At 65.1% G+C, this 17,758-nt stretch overlaps 1 protein-coding gene across 1 annotated transcript; it reads right to left on the bottom strand.

The window, feature by feature from the left end:
* Positions 1-331: 331 nt before the first annotated feature.
* MED24 (mediator complex subunit 24) lies at positions 332-17,439 on the bottom strand. The gene is made up of 25 exons (XM_084301311.1): positions 17,309-17,439; positions 15,131-15,213; positions 14,673-14,711; positions 13,480-13,553; positions 12,213-12,436; positions 11,662-11,773; positions 11,052-11,202; positions 10,707-10,820; positions 10,262-10,309; positions 9,991-10,073; positions 9,368-9,454; positions 9,012-9,123; positions 8,335-8,477; positions 7,693-7,730; positions 6,939-7,021; positions 5,503-5,681; positions 5,317-5,416; positions 4,834-5,009; positions 4,439-4,703; positions 4,086-4,267; positions 3,777-3,870; positions 3,339-3,438; positions 1,357-1,434; positions 1,046-1,194; positions 332-601 (listed from the first exon to the last, which is right to left on the bottom strand). The coding sequence occupies exons 1-25, from the start codon at positions 17,436-17,438 to the stop codon at positions 485-487; spliced, it is 2,961 nt and encodes a 986-aa protein (XP_084157437.1). The 5' UTR covers position 17,439; the 3' UTR covers positions 332-484.
* Between the last annotated feature and the right edge of the window lie 319 nt (positions 17,440-17,758).

A 17,758-nucleotide genomic window follows, 5' to 3' on the forward strand; every position in this document is an offset into this window, starting at 1 on the left:
CTGTGAGGAGCCTGAGGGCTGCTGTGCGCTGCTGAAGCTGCGCTTGGTTCAGAGCTGACCTCAGCTCTCGGCCGGGGTGAGGGAAAAGAGCGAGCGCGCATCGGCCACTTGGTCTGCCCTCCCTCCAGCGAGGTCCTGCCTCAGCCTCTGCCCCCCTTCAGGCTGAGAAAACCCTCAGAAAACCAGCGAGAAACGAGGCAAAGCCTGATTCTACAAAAGGAATGAATGAAATTAGAAAACGAAAACAAAAGCAGCGGGGGCGTCTCCGTCTCTGAAAGCCCAGCACGAGGATGCCGAACACGGAGGGAAGTCCCTGGTGCCACGGCAGTCCCCGCTGCCTCCAGCTCTGCCGCCAAGCTGGGCAGTGCCCAGCCCAGCCTGCGGTGACAGAGGGACTGTTCTGGGTGTCCCAGCCCCGTGGGTTTCCCAGCAGCTGCTGCCCTGCTGCCTCCCCTCCCGTGCGGGCACAAGGGACGGGCTCCGCTCACAGCGCCGCGATGGCCTTGGCGGCGACGCGGCGCCCCAGGGGCAGGCTGAGATCCGTGATGGCCAGGACGATCTTGGGGCTGGACATGGTGGACACTTTGACCAGTTCTGAAACCTGCAGGGGGAAGAGGAGGAACACAAATTGGCTCAGGGCAGCACAGCAGAGATGAGAGGCCGGTGGCCGGGCTCACGCCAGAGCCCCAGGGCTGGCCGAGCAGGCTGGGGAGCGCACGCTCGTGAGAACCCAAAGCTTAAATCACCATCGCCCTCCTGCTTCCCCCGGAGCCAAGGCTGGGTTGTCCCCGAGTGCAGGCAGAGCCCAGGGCTGCAGGGAGCTGGGGACAGAGCTGGAGCTCATCCCTGGTCTGTCAGCACCGAGCGTGGAGCCACGGGAGCAGGGAAATAGGGGGAGAACGAACAGCAGAGCCTCGTTTGCTCAAACCAGCACCTCGAGCTACCCCCGGTGCTCTCCCCATGCCCTGAACGTGCCCTCCCGTCCCGTGGGGCAGCACCCGAGCACCCTGCGAGCGGGGAGAAGCGCCCCCGGGGTGGGACTCACCATGGTGAAAGGCATGAACTGCAGGATGCTGCCGCGGCTGCCCTGCTCCAGGCAGTCCACGCACTCCTCCATGAACCACTGCACGAACTGGGTGTGGGTGCCGGCCGTCTTGGCCCCCAGGATGGAGGAGATGAGCAGGAAGAGGTTTGCTGGGGAGACAGGGCAATGAATATCAGAGGTTGTGTAGGCTCAGGGAGGCCAGGGACACGGCTGGGGTGACCCGAGGCCCCTGTGTGTCCCCGCTGGTGTCTCAGCACGGCAGGACCCACCCCACAACCAGGCCCCGCGGGCAGGATCCAGCCCCACATTACCTAGCACCCTGTTCAGGGGGTCCCTCATGCTGACGGTGTGGAGCTGGGAGGCGGACAGCGAGGTGCTCATCGAGCGATCTGTTGGGGAGGAGAACGTGCGTCAGGCTGGGGGGAGGCTGGAACAGCCCTCAGCTGTGCCAAGGTGCCCTCCACACCCAGCGCTGAGCCCTCGAGAGCTCCCAGCCTCTGGGCTCTCCTCCGAGCCGTCCCCCAAGAGAAGGGGAGGTTGGGGGCACGGTGCTTGGTGCCCTCCACGTTTAACGAGCAGCCCCTGCTGCTCGGGCACCCCGGGGATGCGCAGGAGGCTGAGGGGCTCCTCCACCATCCCGCTTTGCCCGGGCACTTGCCCGCACACGCCAGCCCCAGGCGTGACGGAGCAGCCCGGGATGTGTCACCGGGCCTCGCTCTTGCACAAGTCGCATTCATTCCGAGTCTGACCGAGTGCAACGACAGCCCCGAGGGGCGAGCGTGAGCGATGCTCCGCGCGTGTGACTGCGCGAGCGTGAGTGTGCCTCCCCGCCGGGGGTGTCAGCGCCGCAGTGACTCGAGCCTGACGCTTCGCCGGGGCACGAGCGGAGTTACCGCAAGGTCACGCTCGGGAGAAGCGAGCGGCGCGCTGCCCCCGGCCACGCAACGCCAGCGTGATCCGTCCCGTGCGTGCTGCCAGCTGGGTGGAGCGAGCCAGATGTTCAACAGCTGCACGGCAGCGCTGGAAGCTCGCTCTCGGGGCAGAATTTTAGCTAGCAGAGAGCCAAGGCGTGACCGATGGATGAGCAGCACAACCCGGGCATGCCAAGGGGATCTGCGTGACCCGCGCTGAGAGGCACCGCTGGGTGTCCCCCCCCTGCTTGGTGGCACCTCCTGCAGCGGGCTGGGAGGATCAGGATCCTGAGCCAGCCCTGAAATAGAGCTGCTGACAATGCCAGCAGGACCCAAAGTGGGATGCTCTGAGGATGCTCACCCAAAAAAGCAAGCCCTCCCCCACTTTTCTCATGGAATCACGAGTTGTGCGGCTGCTGCAGGAAGCAGGATTTCCACATCGCTACAGCAAACAGCCCAAAAAAAAGTCCTGAATGTCACTGGAAAGAGGTGGAACCGCACCAAAAAGTTAAAAAAAGATCGTGATATAAAGGGAAAAGCCCACATTTCAACAGCGGCGAAACCAGCGAAAAACCACAGGTTATCACTGTGTTGAAAACTGGCAAACAAAGAGCGGGGCTGGGACCAGGGCGTCGGGGTGGAACAATGACCAGGGAGCATCCTGACTCACTGCCCGGACACGAAAACGGCCTCGCTGCGTGCAGCCCTCGGGCAGGAGGACACGGGTTCCCCCCGCCGGGGCTGTCGCAACCCGCAGCGCCGCACCGGGGGCCGCGGAGACGTCCCCGAAGGGACTCATCAGCTCCACTTGCCTTGTTAATAACAGTGGAATTTCAGGATTTAGTCACAAAGAGAAACGTCACCTCTCGATCTTGCTGGGACAGTGACATCGGGGTCTCCGGTCCCGCACAGGCTGGCCAGGGGTGACGGGGTTTGAACAAAAACCTCCCCGAGCCCCTTGTGTGTCCGGCACGGGGTTAGGAGGCACCGTCGCGGAGGGAAGGTGTAATCTCATCACCTTTCCTAAGCTGTTGTCATCAGAGAAGTCAGAAGCTTGACCTTTTGGAGCAAAAAGCTCCTCGGGAACCCAACAGAACACACCAAAGTGCTCTGCATCTTCTCAAAACACCCTGTGTTATGTCAAACGCTGCTGCGGGTCTGTCCTGGCAGCAAAGGGACCGGCAGGCACCCTGCCCGCCTGCTGGCAGCGGCACAAGGCTCTGGAAAGGTGGAGAGGGGAGCAGGGAGCCTCCCCGCTCCCTTTGAGAGCACTTGGCCCTCTTGAGAAGTGTTTCTGCGCCCAAGCACGTCTCACACCCAGAAATGAGTGGCGGGGAAGCACGGAGCCTTCCCCGGGAGCAGCCCTCCCCGCCTGCACTTACTGGGGCTGGAGAGGATGTTGGAGTCCTCCTCGTTGGAGCTCAGCAGGCGCATGAGCTTGGAGGGCTGCGTGTCGTCCAGCGGGAACAGGCTGATGTAGTCCTGGGGGACAAAAGGGGATCAGCCCCAGCAGCCCCTCTGCGGGGCCCATAACCCCCCCCCCCCAGGCCCTGCAGGACTGTGCTCTCGGTTCACCCCGAGTGACTCAGCCTGGGCCAGCCCCGTACGGAGCACCCCCTTACAATCCCCTACTTTCCCAGAAAAGAGAAGGGAAATCCCTGCGTCCCGAGGTCAAGGGACCAAACCTCAGCCAGCCCCGCGGACCTGCGTGGGGAGCTCGGTCCCAGCAGCTCCCCTCCTCCTCCCAGTCACCCCCCATCCAGCTCCCATCCTCGGGCGAACAGCGCCTCCGAGCAAACCCCGCTCGGTGTCGGACGCACCTCGATATCCTCCCGGTGCCTCTTCTTCTGCCTGCTGGACGCCTGGCCCTTGTTGTGGGAGGAGTAGGAGCTCAGGGCGCACCACACGGAGAGCCTGGGGACAGAGCAGGGGTGCTGCGGAGCTGCCACCATCCCACACGGCTGGTGGTGGGAGCCAGCAGCTCCTGCCAGCCCCGTATTGGGGCCGGGGGGGGGAATTGGGGTGCTGGGCCCCTCTCGGGACAACCCAAGCCCCTGGAGCGTTTCCCCGTCCCCACAAACAGGCCCACGTGCCCCAAGGGGGACAGCGAGCACAGCACCAGGGCTTACTTGGCCAGCGCCTTCCCCGGCGGGTCCATGAGGGTGTGCCACTTGGAGGAGTCCGTGAGCAAGTTGGGCAGGATGTGACCCAGCAGGGTCAGCGTCAGCTGCTGCATGTCCAGGCAGAAGATGGCATAGAGCAGCTCCACGGCCCGCAGCGTGTGCTCCTTCCTCGTCTCCTTCAGCAGCTCCTGCGAGGCACAGGGCAGGGCTGAGGGGGGCAGGGGTACAGCCGGACCCTTCCCCGCTCATCTCCTGCGCTCAGGACCGCCACCAGAGCACGGGCAAGACCCGGCAGCACTGAGCTGGACACCCAAACTCAGCCCTGGAGGTCACGGCCACCTCCCTGCTGCACCCCATACCTTGACCAGGTTGTTGCAGAACCAGTAGACGCCCCCCATGTGCAGCAGGGTGTCGAAGATGTGGATGGAGCGGCTGTCGACCCAGCCCTTCTCCAGCACCTTGGTGAACATGCTGGTCAGCACCTCCTTGATGGGCTTTTTGGGGGGCAGCAGGTTCCAGTAGGGGATGGTGTCCATGCCCGTGGAGGGGAACTTGATCTGCGTGGCCGTCTGCTGCAGGACATCGGCGCACATGTGCTCCAGGATGGAGCTCATGATCACCACGCTGTGGCCGAGAGAGAGAAAGAGAGAGAGAAAAAAAAAAAAAAAAAAAAAAAAACAGGATCAGGCGGGCTCTGGGAAGCAAAGGGAGGGGAAGAGGGGCCAGCACGGGGCGTGCTGCGAGCCAGGCTCACCGCTCGTTGTAGAACTGCAGCGTGTTCTCGCCGTACAGCGGGGTGGCCAGCTGCCGGATCATCTGCAGAGACTTCTCCCGCTCGTCCAAGCCCAGCATGCGGACGTGGGCCACCAGCCAGGCCACAGCGCACACGGCCATGCTGCACACCTTCCCCTTGATGTTGTCCGTGATTTTCTGCAGGAGAAGGGAGCGGAGGGGGATGGCACAGATGTAGGGATGCTGGGGTGAAGCCTGCGCATCGCCTCCCAGGGCAGAGTCCGAGCCTTTTCCCCTCCGTGGGGTGAATTTGCCCCTGCCAACCCCACAGCCCCCAAAAGGGTGATGCCAAAAGGGCCGCAGCAGTTCCCCACGCAAGCCACTAAGTGGCCACTGAGCTCTGCAGTGACTGCAGCAGCATTGAGGGCAGGACAGGGGAACCCAAAGCTGCCCAAAACCAAGCCCTCCTCCTCCAAGCCCTGCACCCCCCTCCCACCGGACCCACCTGGATGGACTCGAAGGTGAGCACGCCGTTCTCCCAGGCGTTGAGGATCTCCAGGATGGCAGCCGAGATGCTCAGACAGGCCTCGTGCCACTTCATCTGCCTGCCGGGGAGAGAGGCAGCGGGGTCAGGCACCTCCCCAAAGCGGCTGCTCCCCTCCCGGCGCCTGCCCGCGGGCCGAGCCCTTACACCAGCTTCATCTCCGAGGAGTTGTTGAGGAGGGCGACCAGGGATTCCACCTTGGTGGAGTCGGGGCAGAAGCAGGGGTGGTCGGGGTTGAGGATTTTGCCCTCCTCGGGCATGCAGGTCAGCATCCAGGTCTCGAAGAAGGGCACCTCGCCCGCCGGGCTCGACTCCGACAGGATCACCTGCAAGGGAAGCGGCCCCGGGTCTGCCCCGCGCCCTGCAGGGACCCCGCCTGGAGACCCCCAACCCCTGGGGAGGATCCCCCCACCCCGGGGAGCTCGTGGCTGGGGAAGCAGCACAGCCCCACGGCTACAGAGAGGCAGGCACTGGGCAGCACCAGTGCAGCACTGGTTTCCAGTCCGCAGGCTGTGCTTTGCCCCCTCTCCACGGCACCGTGCCGGCACCACGGCCCGTCTCCAATCCTGCAGCATCCCTCGGGGAGATGCCAGCACAGGGCCGGTCCCGAGGGGCTGTGAGCATGACAGGAGGGTCACCGTGCCCTGCAGAGCACAAACCATTCATCCCCCACCCCTCTGAGCCCTGCTCAGGCTCCCCAGCACCGGGGTCGGCTGCCCCACGGCTCCGGGATGCGTGGCCCAGCTGGCAGCCAGCTGCGAGCGCTCCCGGGGGGGGGGACACGAGCTGGGAATCCCGTCCGCTGCTTCCTCCCTCCAGCCCTCCGACACCCAAGGGAGGCTATTTTTGACAAAAGCTTTGCACATTTGCACATCTGTTCGGCAGCAGCTGGTCAGGAAAAGTCGCTCCGGGCTGGGCCGGGGGCTGAGACCTCAGCAGAGAGCCCCGGGCACATCCGCTGCGGGCTGCCTCCAGCCTGGACTCCCCCTTTTTTCCCCCCCTCGGGGCCGGCCAGGCAGCCCCCCCCTTTGGATTTTTCCCTCCTTTCTCCACGTTCCTGGTGTTTCGGTATCGTTTCACCTCTCAGCAGATGTCGAAATGGGGAAAATTTTCATGCAACCCAAGGACCGTTTCCTGAGGGAGGCTGCGAGTTCCTCCTCTGCCAGGGGAGGGCTGACGCTCAGCTCGGCCCCCCCCCCACAGCAGCCAGAGCCAAATTGTGCAGGGCTTGGGGGGGGTGGCAAGGCTGGAAAAAGTCCGGGGAGATCGGAGCCAGCCCGTGGTATCAAAAAGGGGGGGCACAAATGAAAGTCCTGGGGAATGCTGTGACACCCCCGCTCCATCACTTTACATATTTCTGGCTGCCCCGGGGGGGGGAATCGTGCCAGGCACTTCACCCACACACAGCGGGGAGCTGCCAGAGGGGCAACTGCTGGATTTGGGGACGGTGACAAGGCACTGGGGACGGTGGCACGGCCACTAGAGGAGGCTGGAGGCTGCAGGACCGAGGCTGCCCCTCTCGCAAGGTCGGTTCCCCAGCGCTGCCCCCCCAGCCCCACTCCCCGGCGTTGCGGGGCGCTCACCTCCGAGCCGTAGGTCTGGGCCACGTGGCACAGCATGAGGAATGAGATGTCGAACAGCAGGGCCCGGACCGAGGCTCCCTTGGCTGTGGGGACAAGAAACAAAGACCTCAGGGAGCTCCCGCAGCACGGGGAGGCAGACAGGCGGCCCTGAGAGCTCGGGGGCCAGGGCTCTGCCTCCTCCCGGGGTGCTTTTCTAACCCCCAGGTGTTTGCGTGGCGATGAGGGCTCCGGGGGACACGCCAGGCGCTCCCCTCACCCCCGCCTGCCCCAGTTCAGGCTCCCAGAACAGCTTTGACCTCCATTTGACAGCCCCAACCCAACCCCGGGCTCCCTCCTCGGTGCTGTGGAAGGTCAGAGCACTCAACGTGTTTTAATCACCACGCAAACGCAGTCAGAGTCCTTATCTCGGGCACCGTGCTGACACATCACCCCTTCCAGGGAAGGAGCCGGGGCAGGGCCGGCCCCAAGGGGCCCCAGGGGCTGGGGAAGAGGAAGCTGCTTCCCCCCCCCCAACGGGGAGCACCCTGCTTTTGGCACGGACACGCTTTTTGGGCAGCAGGAGCCCAAATCCCCGCTGGCACCCGGCCACGTGGCCGTGCCGTGCTCCTGCCAGCAGCCCCTCGCTGCCCCGGCACTGCAGCCAGCCCCAGCTTCACCCATCGGGGACCCCCTGGGCCCCCAAAGTGTCCCAGAACGCGGCAGGGGGGGGAAGCAGAGCCTGCACCACCCCGCAGACGGATGCATGCACACTTACAGCCTTCTCCGCTGATGTGCTTGGTGAACTCGTTCAGCCTGGAGGGGGCAGAGAGAGCCGCAGTGAGGCGTTAGCAGCGTTAGCATCACCATCATTAGCATCACCATCGTTAGCATCTCCTCAATCAGCCCCCTCCCCATCCCCCGGGCAGGCAGGGACCCCAGATGTAGGGACCATGGCCGGGCCGGGCCGCACCCTGCAGTGGTGCCGTGCACCCAGCCGGGCTGGTGCTGCTCCAGCTGCCCCCCAGGGTAGGCGAGGGGGTGTCATGCAGCCCCCAGGCGTGCTGGGGGGGGTGCTCTAACCAGGATACGGGCGCCTGGGGACTGCGGGCACGCACAGAGTAGCACCTTGGAGCTGGGGCTGTGCTGCAGCTTCCAAATCTCACCTGAGCCTCAAAGCAGCTTTGCTTTGATACCATGCCCCGTTTACAAAGGAGGGGGAGTGCTGTAGGGACGGCTTCCCCAAAACCCAAGGGCTCCCCTGGATCAGACACCGGGCCAGAGGCAAATCCAGCCTCAAGCGTGGAAGGAACAGAGGAGGAAGGGCAGCACGGCCGAGGCACAAGGCTCTGGGGCAGAGGCTGGGGGCTGCCCGCTCACCCCAGCCCTCGGGGATGGAGTCAGCCAGGTGGACACTCACTTGATGAACTTCCGAGCAAAGGATTTCAGCTTTCCTGTTGCTGCTGCCGCCGCCAGCAGCAGGTCCAGGCTCTTCCCAGATAGCATGTGACCCAAGACCCCCAGCAAGCCCTCGGGGGATTTGGAGTGGTCCGCATCCATGGTCTACAGAAAAAAAAAAGAAAAAAAAGAAGAAAAAAAGTAAAAAGGGAGGAAAAAAGTCACGAGGAAGGCAAGTTACAGAGCAGCAACAAAGCTCCAGCCACAGGGGCAGGGCTGACCGGCTGCCAGAGCCATCCCGTGAGGCTTCCCTGCAGGGCTGGGGGGCACCCCCGGCACCCCCAGGCTCTGTGGGGCACGGCAGCTCCCGCACAGAGCGGAGCTGCAGCAGGCAGGGGCAGCAAAACCGGCAGCAAAACGTCTTCAGGAGGGAATGCAGCAGCAGGAGTGACGCAGGGACGAGGGGAGTCCCTCAGGAGGGAGGAAATGCACGCGGGGGAGCGGCTGGGCTCGGGCTGCTGGCACCACCGACTGCATCGCGCTGCCTGGCAGCTCCTCCGGCTTCCAGGGAAGGAGGAGGGGAGCTCCAGAGCTCCAGAGCTCCGAGCTGGTGTGGAAGGGACTGCGACAAGGCTGGGAGCTAGAAGCTAGAAGCAGGCTCTGGGTGGCGGGCAGCACCCAGGCAGGAGGGGGACGCACCTTCAGGATGTTGGTGACGGTGGGCTCGGCCCTCAGGATGAGCCTGGGGTTGGGCTGGATGTTGGCGTTCTCGGCCGATTTCAGGTGTGGGGCGTGCTCCCTGTCCGCCATCCTAGGGACCCACAAAAAAAGGGGTGCTGAGCGGGAGGGGGGGCGCTGCCCTTCTCCCCCCACCGCCTCAGGGAAGCACTCGGAGGGGCCAGGCTCTGCCCTGAGCTGGCTGGCACCGAAAGCAAAGCCTCAGCCCCCTCCAGGTCAGCCAGAAGCACCACAGCCGGACCTTCCTGCACCCCACGAGGAGGGTGGTGAGACCCCAAAACCCTGCTTGGTCGCCCAGGCTCTGGCAGGGGCCCTACCGTTTGTCGATCAGGTTGGTCATGTTGGCCTCCGAGAGCAGCCCCTGCTTGCTGCACTCCTGCAGGAGCAGACTCATGCAGTTGCAGCTGGAAGAGAGAGAGAGAAAAAAAAAAAAAGGAGAGTGTGAGCCCAAGGGACGGCGTTCCCACTGCCCTGGCAGGGACATGGAGCAGGGGGGAGCAAAGCAGTGGTGCCAGACCTCCCCGCCACCCAAAAAGGGCAGGACAGAGCCAAGCAATCCTTTGAAAGCCAGGCCTGGAGCCTCCCGGACACAGCGAGCAGCGAGGACTCCCGAGCTGTCCTCCTGCCTCTGCTCCCAGCCCTCGGAGGGGGGCTGCAGGGCTGGAAGCAGCTCCAGAGATCACAAAGCATCACCGCCGCGTGAATCAGCTGTCAGACACTCGCTGCCTTGCTCATTTGGCAGCACCACAGCCTCGGGAAGAAGGCAGCAGAGCAGCAATGGAGCCTTTTGTCTTCTACGAGGAAAAGCCTCGCACGGAGCTGCCCCAGCAGCCCAGAGCGCAGCTCCCCGCGGCCATGCTGGGGGCAAAAAGGGGTTGGGGGACAGGCCGGCCAGGGGCTCGCAGTGCTGCCAGCGAGCCCAGGGCACGCAGGCACTCACTTGCATCGCTGATCGGCCGTGTCGAGCAGCGGGGTCAGCTTCAGCAGGAACTCGAAGGCGCAGTTCACATCCTCGGTGAAATCCTGCCGTGCACAGAGGCGAGCGCTCAGCTCCTGGGAGGGCTGGCACCAGCCTTGCCCTTCCCTCCCAGCCCCTTTTTCCCACCCCAGCCACCCTCGCCCAGCTTTGGCCGGGCACCAGCAGGGTCAGGACAAGCACCGGCCGCTCGCACGCGACGCTGCCGACAGCTCCAAGGGCCCCCGAGCCTCACCTTGTCCCCCTGGGGGTACTTCTTGAGTTTCACCAGGACCTGGGGGATCTGAAAGACACGGGGGGATGATGTGACCGACAGACAGGCTGCAGAGGAGCACGGCACAGGCCGAGCGTGTGTCAAGGCCTGGAATCACACGCAGATCCCTTTTGTCTGCCCGCCGCTGAGCCCGGAGCCGGCTGTGGCATCCTTCAAAGGCCCCCCAATTCCTCTGCCACGTCCCAGGAAAAATAAAGTGGGGCTGGGCTGAAAAGCGGGCTGCAGGAGGGCTGCCTGCAGGCTCAGCCATCTCACACTGTCCCAACAGGGTGAGCAGGGGCCCCCAAGGGGCACGCCGAGGGTCAGGACTGGTCGCTGTGCCGGGTTTTGGTGCTGAGCAGGGCCAGGAGAGCAGGGAAAGGCAGGAGCTGGGGGCACCGGGCACCTCCCTGGGGCTAGGTCCTACCTTCAGGAAGGTGAAGGCCGTCCACTTGAGCTCCTCCGTGCCCTCCGGCGACTCGATGAGGCCCACGAAGCAGGCCTTCCAGATCTCCAGCACGAAGAGCGGGGAGGGGATGCGCTGTGGGGCACACGGACAGGACCCCCCAAGTGCTGGGAGAACAATAACGCAACTCCCCCGACCGCAGCCAAGCCCTGCACCCCCTGCAAAGCTGCTGACGAGCTCACGCGTCCCCCCCTCAGCTTTCCCCACGTCCTCGGACCGGGATCAGCCCCCTCCTCGCCCCGCAAGGCCCTGCTCCACGTCCCCCCAGGCCGCCCCGAGCGGGAGCAGGGGGTGCCACGTGTGTACCTGCATCCTCTTCACCATCATCAGCTGCTCCACCAGCGGCTGGGTCTCTCCCGTGAGGTTCATGGTGCCCTCCAGCAGCACCACGGCGTGCACGGTGGGGAAGCCGGTCTTGTTCAGCTGCTCCGAGTGAACCGAGAGCATGGTGGGGATGCTGAGGGGGGGGGGAAGATGATAACGCAGGGTTACCGGAGTCTTGTGGGGTCGGATCCTTGCTCTTCCTGTCCCATTTTCCCTTCCCAGCCAAGCCCCAGACCTCTGTGGTCGCCACAGGGGATTGTCCCCTGCCCTGCACGAGAGCCTTTGGGCACGTCCAAGTCCCCTCGCCACACCTCAGGGCCTGGAAGCACCTCCTGGGGCACACAGGACAGGGACAGCTCTGCCCACACTGGAGCAGCTGAGGGATGGCCCTAGGAGCCCTGTAGGATTCCTTGGTGGCAGGTCACCAGTCCCTGTCCCCTTTCCTACTACTTCCAGCCCCAGCCCACTGCCGGCACAAGAGCCAGAGCCGGAAAGGGACAGGAAGGCAGGGAGCCAGCGTGGAGAGAGGCAGGAGGAGGGCTCAGCCCCCTTTTTACCCTCCAAACCCACGAGGAAAGCGGCACGGAGCTACCTCTTGATGAGGGAGATGCAGTCGTCAGCCTGGCTTCGCAGGGGGGAGTTTGTGAGGCTGCTCAGGCTCTCCCCCAGCTTGACGAGGGACTGCTCCACGCTGCTCCACGAGGCTGCAGAGAGAGGGCAGGCGTTGGCTGGAGGGGGACGGGGACAGGACGAGGAGCCAGCAGCTTGGCTCTGACACACAGAGGGCTGCAGTCTGCACACCTCTGCACGCCCGGGCTGCTCGGGGGGGGCCCTGTGCAGGCCAGCAGCTCCCTGGCACGGCCTCTTGGCCAGGCACGGGGACCGAGAGGAGGCGCGGGGCTGTGCCAGGAGGGCTGGCAGAGCTCAGGACCCGCCGCGCGCCCGGGAACGGCTCCCGCAGCCTTGGCATTAATTCTGCTCCTCCGCCAAGGGCAGCGAGGAGGGGAGGGGGCAGGGGGTGGCACGGAGCCAAGGAGGAGACGGTGACAGCAACGGGGCTGGGAGCCACGGGGACAATGCGGCAGGAGCTGGGCAGGGGGAAGGGGAGGTGGCAGCTCCCCGGGGCCAGGGGCAGGGACGTACAGGTCTCCTCCAGCTTGGCGATGTGGATCAGGGCGCGGTTCTTGGTGCTGCCCAGCATTTTCTCCAGCCGCTCCAAACACATCTTCAGCTGGCTCTCGGCTGCCGCTTGCTCCAGCGCCTCCTTCACCTTCTCGGCGTAGAAGGCGGCGCAGTGCAGGAGCCAGATGAGGGCACTCATCAGCGCCCGGCACAGCCCGATGCACTCCTCGGCCTTGCCGTGGCAGCTGGCAAGGGGAGAAAACGGAACCGTGCTCACCCTGGGCCAAGCTACGGCCCCAGTGAGCCCAAGGCACGGAAACGGGGCACCCTGGGGATCCAAACCACGTCCCACGCGCCCAGCCCGGCGTGCCCGCTGCCTCCCAGCTCCCCCACTGCAGACCTCAACCCGCTCAGCCCACGAGCTTCTCCCCCACGCCAGGGGAAATAAAAATAAAAGCCTGCCCAGTGCAGGCTCCTCTCTGGCTACTCAACTACAGGGAAACTTTCCAAGCCCGTAATCAAATTATCTTGCTAAGAGAGGCTGAGCGCTGATCAATGCGTTTCGAGAGGTGAGCGCTTTCCCCTCCTGATGCACAAATCATCGGGGCCAGAAGTTTTGATCAAATTAAGCGGAGGATCAGATTAGGCAGGAACTGGATTAAGCGGCCAGCTCCGCAGTTGGCCAGCAACAGCTCCTTGTTAACATCTGCGACTGATGCACATTCATCGCTGCTGCTTCCATCTCGTGTAATTGAAGAGCTGCTACCTTCAGCCTCCCTCCTCCCGCCCACACCGCCAGAAGAGGCTGGCAGGGGTTAACAGGAAGATTTCTCAGCTTTCTATAAAAGTTTTTTTTTTTTTTTTTTTTTGTGGCCTGAATTGTCTGGTCTCCCCTGGGCCCTGCGACACCAGCGGAAGAGCACGAAGCAAAACAAGGCAGCTGCACGCAGCGCCTGGGGCAGCGCAGGCAGGACGGAGAGCGCTGGCAGCCGGGGCCCTGGGAAGCCGCCGAGGCCACACAAGAGAAACAAAACAGAGAAGGGGACAGAAACCCACGGGCTGCAGGGCTCACACCCACCCCTACCCACCCGAGCCGGGCAGGAGTGTCGTGGCAGAAGCCTCAGCCCCACAGTTGGTGGGGTTTCAGACCCCCTCCTGCTCTGCCCATGCTGGCACTCGCACAGCATCCCAGCAGCTTGGGAACGGAGCCGGAGGGGGAATAGGGCCAAGGTGGGCACCCCAAGATCAGTTTGGGGCTCGTGGGGGTCACGGCAGGGCCGTGCCGTACCTGAGGCGGTCGCAGAACATGTCCATGATCTCCAGCAGCGACTGCACGCACAGGTCCCGGGAAAAGTCATCGAACTGCAGCAGGGAACAAGGAGGGATTTCAGAACGGGGGGAGGAGGAAAAAGGGGGTGCCGGGCTGCAGCACTTCCAAAAAACAAGCGTGGGACACCCAAACAAACAGAAACAGGGGCAGGGCTGTCCCTTGGCTGGGTCGTGGCCATCCGGGGTGGCCAAAAGCACCGGGAGCGCGGGGCGGCAGGGACCGGGCTGCGTTTTGTGAGCCGCCCTCCCCGAGGCACCGCGGGGGCCCGGAGCTCCGTTTGCAGCCCCCCGCTGAGGCGGCAGAGGCTCGGTGCCAGCCCCCCGCGCCCACCCCCGGCTCGGCGGGGCTTGGCAAGGAGCTCCAACAGCCCGGCTGGCCGCGGGGACGGCAGAGGCGCCGCTGACATCTCGGCGGAGCAGATGGGGCCGCCCTGCCGGGCCGGAGCTGGCCCGCGGGTCTGCGCCGAGCCCACGCTGCTCTGAAGGAGGAAGCTGCTGCCGTCAAGGTCAGCGCTTCTCCGACGGGCACAGCCCGGCCGTACGCTGCCTCTGCCGCCCCGACAACCCTGGAGGGGAGCAGGCCCTGCCCAGGGGGCTCCCCGAAATCGCTGTCGGGTGCGGAGCCCCAAAATGACGCCACGCGGCCGCCGGCGCTTTTGCTCGTCTTTGTGAGCGCAAAGAGGGGGGAGGAAAATTGTTCTCCCGTCTCTGTAACTCTCCCTAAAAACCTGGGGGTGCTGTGATGAGGCACGGGGAGGGTAGAGGGCTTGATGCAGCCCACGGAGCAGCCCCAAACACCGAGCAGGCGCGTTTCTGGGGTGTCCTCGTCCCCCTCACAGTGGCACGGGGACGCCCAGCACCTCGGGAAGCCGCTCCCAGCACCCAGGTGGGATTTACACAAAGGTGCCGTGGGGCAGGAGCCCGCCAGGCACCCCACACGAGGTTTTAGCACCCACGAAGCGTGTGTTTGTGCCTGGAAGCACCGGCAGGGCTGTCCCCAGCGGGCCACGACGGGGCTGGCGCGCTGCTGACTCAGCGCAGGCTGTCACTTTCCACTTGACCTATATTCGGGGAGAGCGGCGGGGCAGGAAAGGGATCGGCGGCTCTCAGGTAAAGAGAAAAACCCTCGGGGAGCAGCTGGCGGAGCCGTACCTTGCTGATGGCCATCAGCACCGTGGAATAGGACACCATCTAGGAAGGAAGCAGAGAGAGAGAGAGAGCCCGGGCGGGCGCCGCCGCGCTGGTTGCTGAGGAACCGAGAGCTCAGGGCACGGCCCCGGGGCACTGACCCGACACAAATCCCCTCAGACAGCTCGAGGTGAGCGCTGCCTGGTCTCACACAAACGTTTAAAACGCTGCACGGAGGCAGCGTGGAGGCTCTCAGGGCAATGATCCCCACCCCGCGTGCAGCAGGCAGCAATATTTGCAGAAATCTCCCTGCCTGGGGCACTCAACGAGCCCCCCTCCGCCCCGTCCCAGGCAGGGGTGATGCCTGCGGGGTGCAGACGGGACGTTTGGGGTGTGTGCCCGCCACCCCCGGGCTCTCTGCCTGCTAATTGGGGCCGCGAGGTGACAGCCAGCAGCGTCTGCAGCGCGGGGAGGGCGATTACCTGCGAGCTGATGGCGTACTTCAGGTAGGACAGGATGAGGGGGTTCGGCGACGGCCCGATCATCGCCTGCTCCAGCAGCGCCTCTGCAAGAAAAGAACGGGGCCAGGGGGTCCCCGGTCAGGCAGAGCACGGTGGGGACACGCTCACAGCACGGGGACACCCGCACCGTGCCCTCGTTTCTGCTCTCACCCTCCCCAAAGTGGCAGAAACCTCGTTACCCACGACAGCTCTGCCCTGAAATCAAAAGAATCCTCAACCTTTCTGCTTTTTCCTGAATAACTCAACTCTCCCGGGCACCCCGGGTTCAAACCAGCCCCTGCTGCTCTCCAAAAAAACGTTCCCCTTCCTCCCACGTCGTGCCCGGGGGGGGCTCAGGCAGCCGCCAGCACACGGCTCCTGCCCCGCTACCGGGGGCTGGACTCCGGGCACCCCACAAACACCACAAACGGCCCCATTTGGCCAGGATGAGCCCCACATGGCTGGCGGCCGGCCAGGGAGGCTGGAGGGGCTCTGCCCACCCCATCTGCTCAGCCGAGCCTTGAATCGACCCGCTTGAGCGCGGGATGCACCTCCCAAAAATCCAGCCCGGGGCTGCGGGCATGGGCTCGAAGTAGGTCAAAGCAGGCGGCCCCCCCAAAAAAAGGTGGCACCGAGCCGGGTCCCGGCTGCAGGAGACACGCGGGGGGCTGGTGGAAGGCTGCAAACGGGGCCAGAAGGGCTGCTGGTGGCCGTCCCCTCCCCGCTGGCTCAGGGGGTGCCAGGAGGAGCTGGCCGCGCGCTGGTGCCCACCGCAGGCGTTGTCAGCGCACATTTGTCGAGCCCGGCCGTGATTCGGGGCCGCCCGTGCCAGGTTTTTCTGCTTTTGTAGTCGAAATTTGAAAGGCGTGAGGCTTTGGGGAGGGGGCAGCCTGCCAGCCGGGCAGGATCCGGATCCGGCCCCGTCCTCGCCGCGGGGGAATCGTGGGCTAACGAGCCCAGCAGAGGGGCTGAGAGGTGGTGAGGAGAAACCCCATTTTTCTGGAAATTGCGGGGATTGATCGCTGCTGAGCGGTCGGTGGGAAGCTGAGGGGCTGGCACCCGGCAAACCCGAGCCCCCCCTCGGCCGCCCCACAACCACGGCTGCTAAAAAAAATACAGGTACGGAAAAAAAGGAGGAAAAATAGGACCCAGTGGGGCTCGATTCCCCACCCCAGCGGGGTGAGGAGCAGCTTCCCTTCAAGGCAGCGAGCACTCGGGCAGCGCTCGGGGTTTTGTTTGTCCCGGGCTCCCAAACCCGTGCCCCTGCGCAGGAAAAAAAGCTCCCACGTTCCTAAAATGGGCAGAAAAGGCTGGAAAATCTTTAAACCGCGCGGCACCGCAGGCACCGGCTGGCAGGGCTCGGGGCAAACGCCCTTGAGTAGGGGCAAGGAAAAGAAATCCCGATAAGCGGGGGCGGGAAGGGGCCTTTTTTGGGGGGTGGGGGCAGCACCAAGCACCTTGGTGGGGGAAACTGAGGCACGGAGCCCAGTCCCTGTCCCCATCCCCTGGTCCCCCCAGCCCTTTCCCCATCCCCCCAAACCCCCCATCCTACCCCCAGCTCCCTTTCCCCATCCCCCCCAGTCTTCCCCCACCCCCCAGCCCAACTCCAGCCCCCTCCCCATCCCTGTCCCCAAAGCCCCTTCCCAGCCCCCCCAACCCCTTCCCCATCTCCCCCAGCCTTCCTCTGCCCCCCAAGCCCACCCCCAGCCCCCTTCCCTGTCCCTCCAGCCCCCCCAGCCCCCCAGGCCCCCCCAGCCCCTTCCCCAGCCCTGTCCCTGTCCCCAAACCCCCTTCCCCATTCCCCCCCAGCCCCTCCAGCCTGCCCCCAGCCCCTTCCCCGCTCCCCCACCCCCCCCTTACCCCCAGCCCCCCATCCTTCCCCAGGCCCCCCCACTCCCCCAGGCCCCCCCAGCCCCTTCCCCAGCCCTGTCCCTATCCCCAAAGCCCCTTCCCCATCCCCCCCCACCCCCCTTTCCCCATCCCCCCAGCCTTCCCCTAGCCCCCCCAGGCCACCCCCAGCCCCTTCCCCACCCCCCCACCCCCCCATTCCCTCCCCCATCCCCCAGGCCTACCCCCACCCCCCTTTCCCCATCCCCTCAGCCTTCCCCCGTCCCCCCCGTCCCCCCTACCCCCCCCCCTCAGCCCCCAGCCCCCCCCCACCTGCCAGGTTGAGGATGTCCCAGGTCGCCCCCCGGGGGAAGAAGCGCCTCATGTTGACGGCCCACTGGTAGTCGCTCCAGCGCTCCTTCCAGGCCTGCAGCAGGGCCTGCTTCAGGTTCACCACCTTCATGGCGCCGTTTGGGGGGGGGGGGGTCCCGGGGGGGTCCCGCAGCCGGTACCGTGGGGGGGGGGGGGAGGCCCCGAAGCTGCCGCCGCCGCCCGCCGCCCTCAGCGGCTGGGCACCGCCATCTTGGCGCCCGCCAGCAAGCCGCGCGCTGATTGGGCGGCGGGGGGCGGCGGGGCGCGGGGGCTGCTGGGAGATGTAGTTCGGTTGGGAGGGGGGGTAAAGCAGCGTGCATCTGCTGGGCGTGCAAACACGGGGGGTGCAAGCACGGGGGGTGCAAGCAGGGTTGCAAACGTGCAAGCTCCGAAGGCGTGCAAGCACCGCGT

This window comes from Netta rufina (genome assembly GCF_964035555.1).
Source record: "Netta rufina genome assembly, chromosome: 24".
In the NCBI taxonomy this organism is placed as follows: Eukaryota; Metazoa; Chordata; class Aves; order Anseriformes; family Anatidae; genus Netta; species Netta rufina.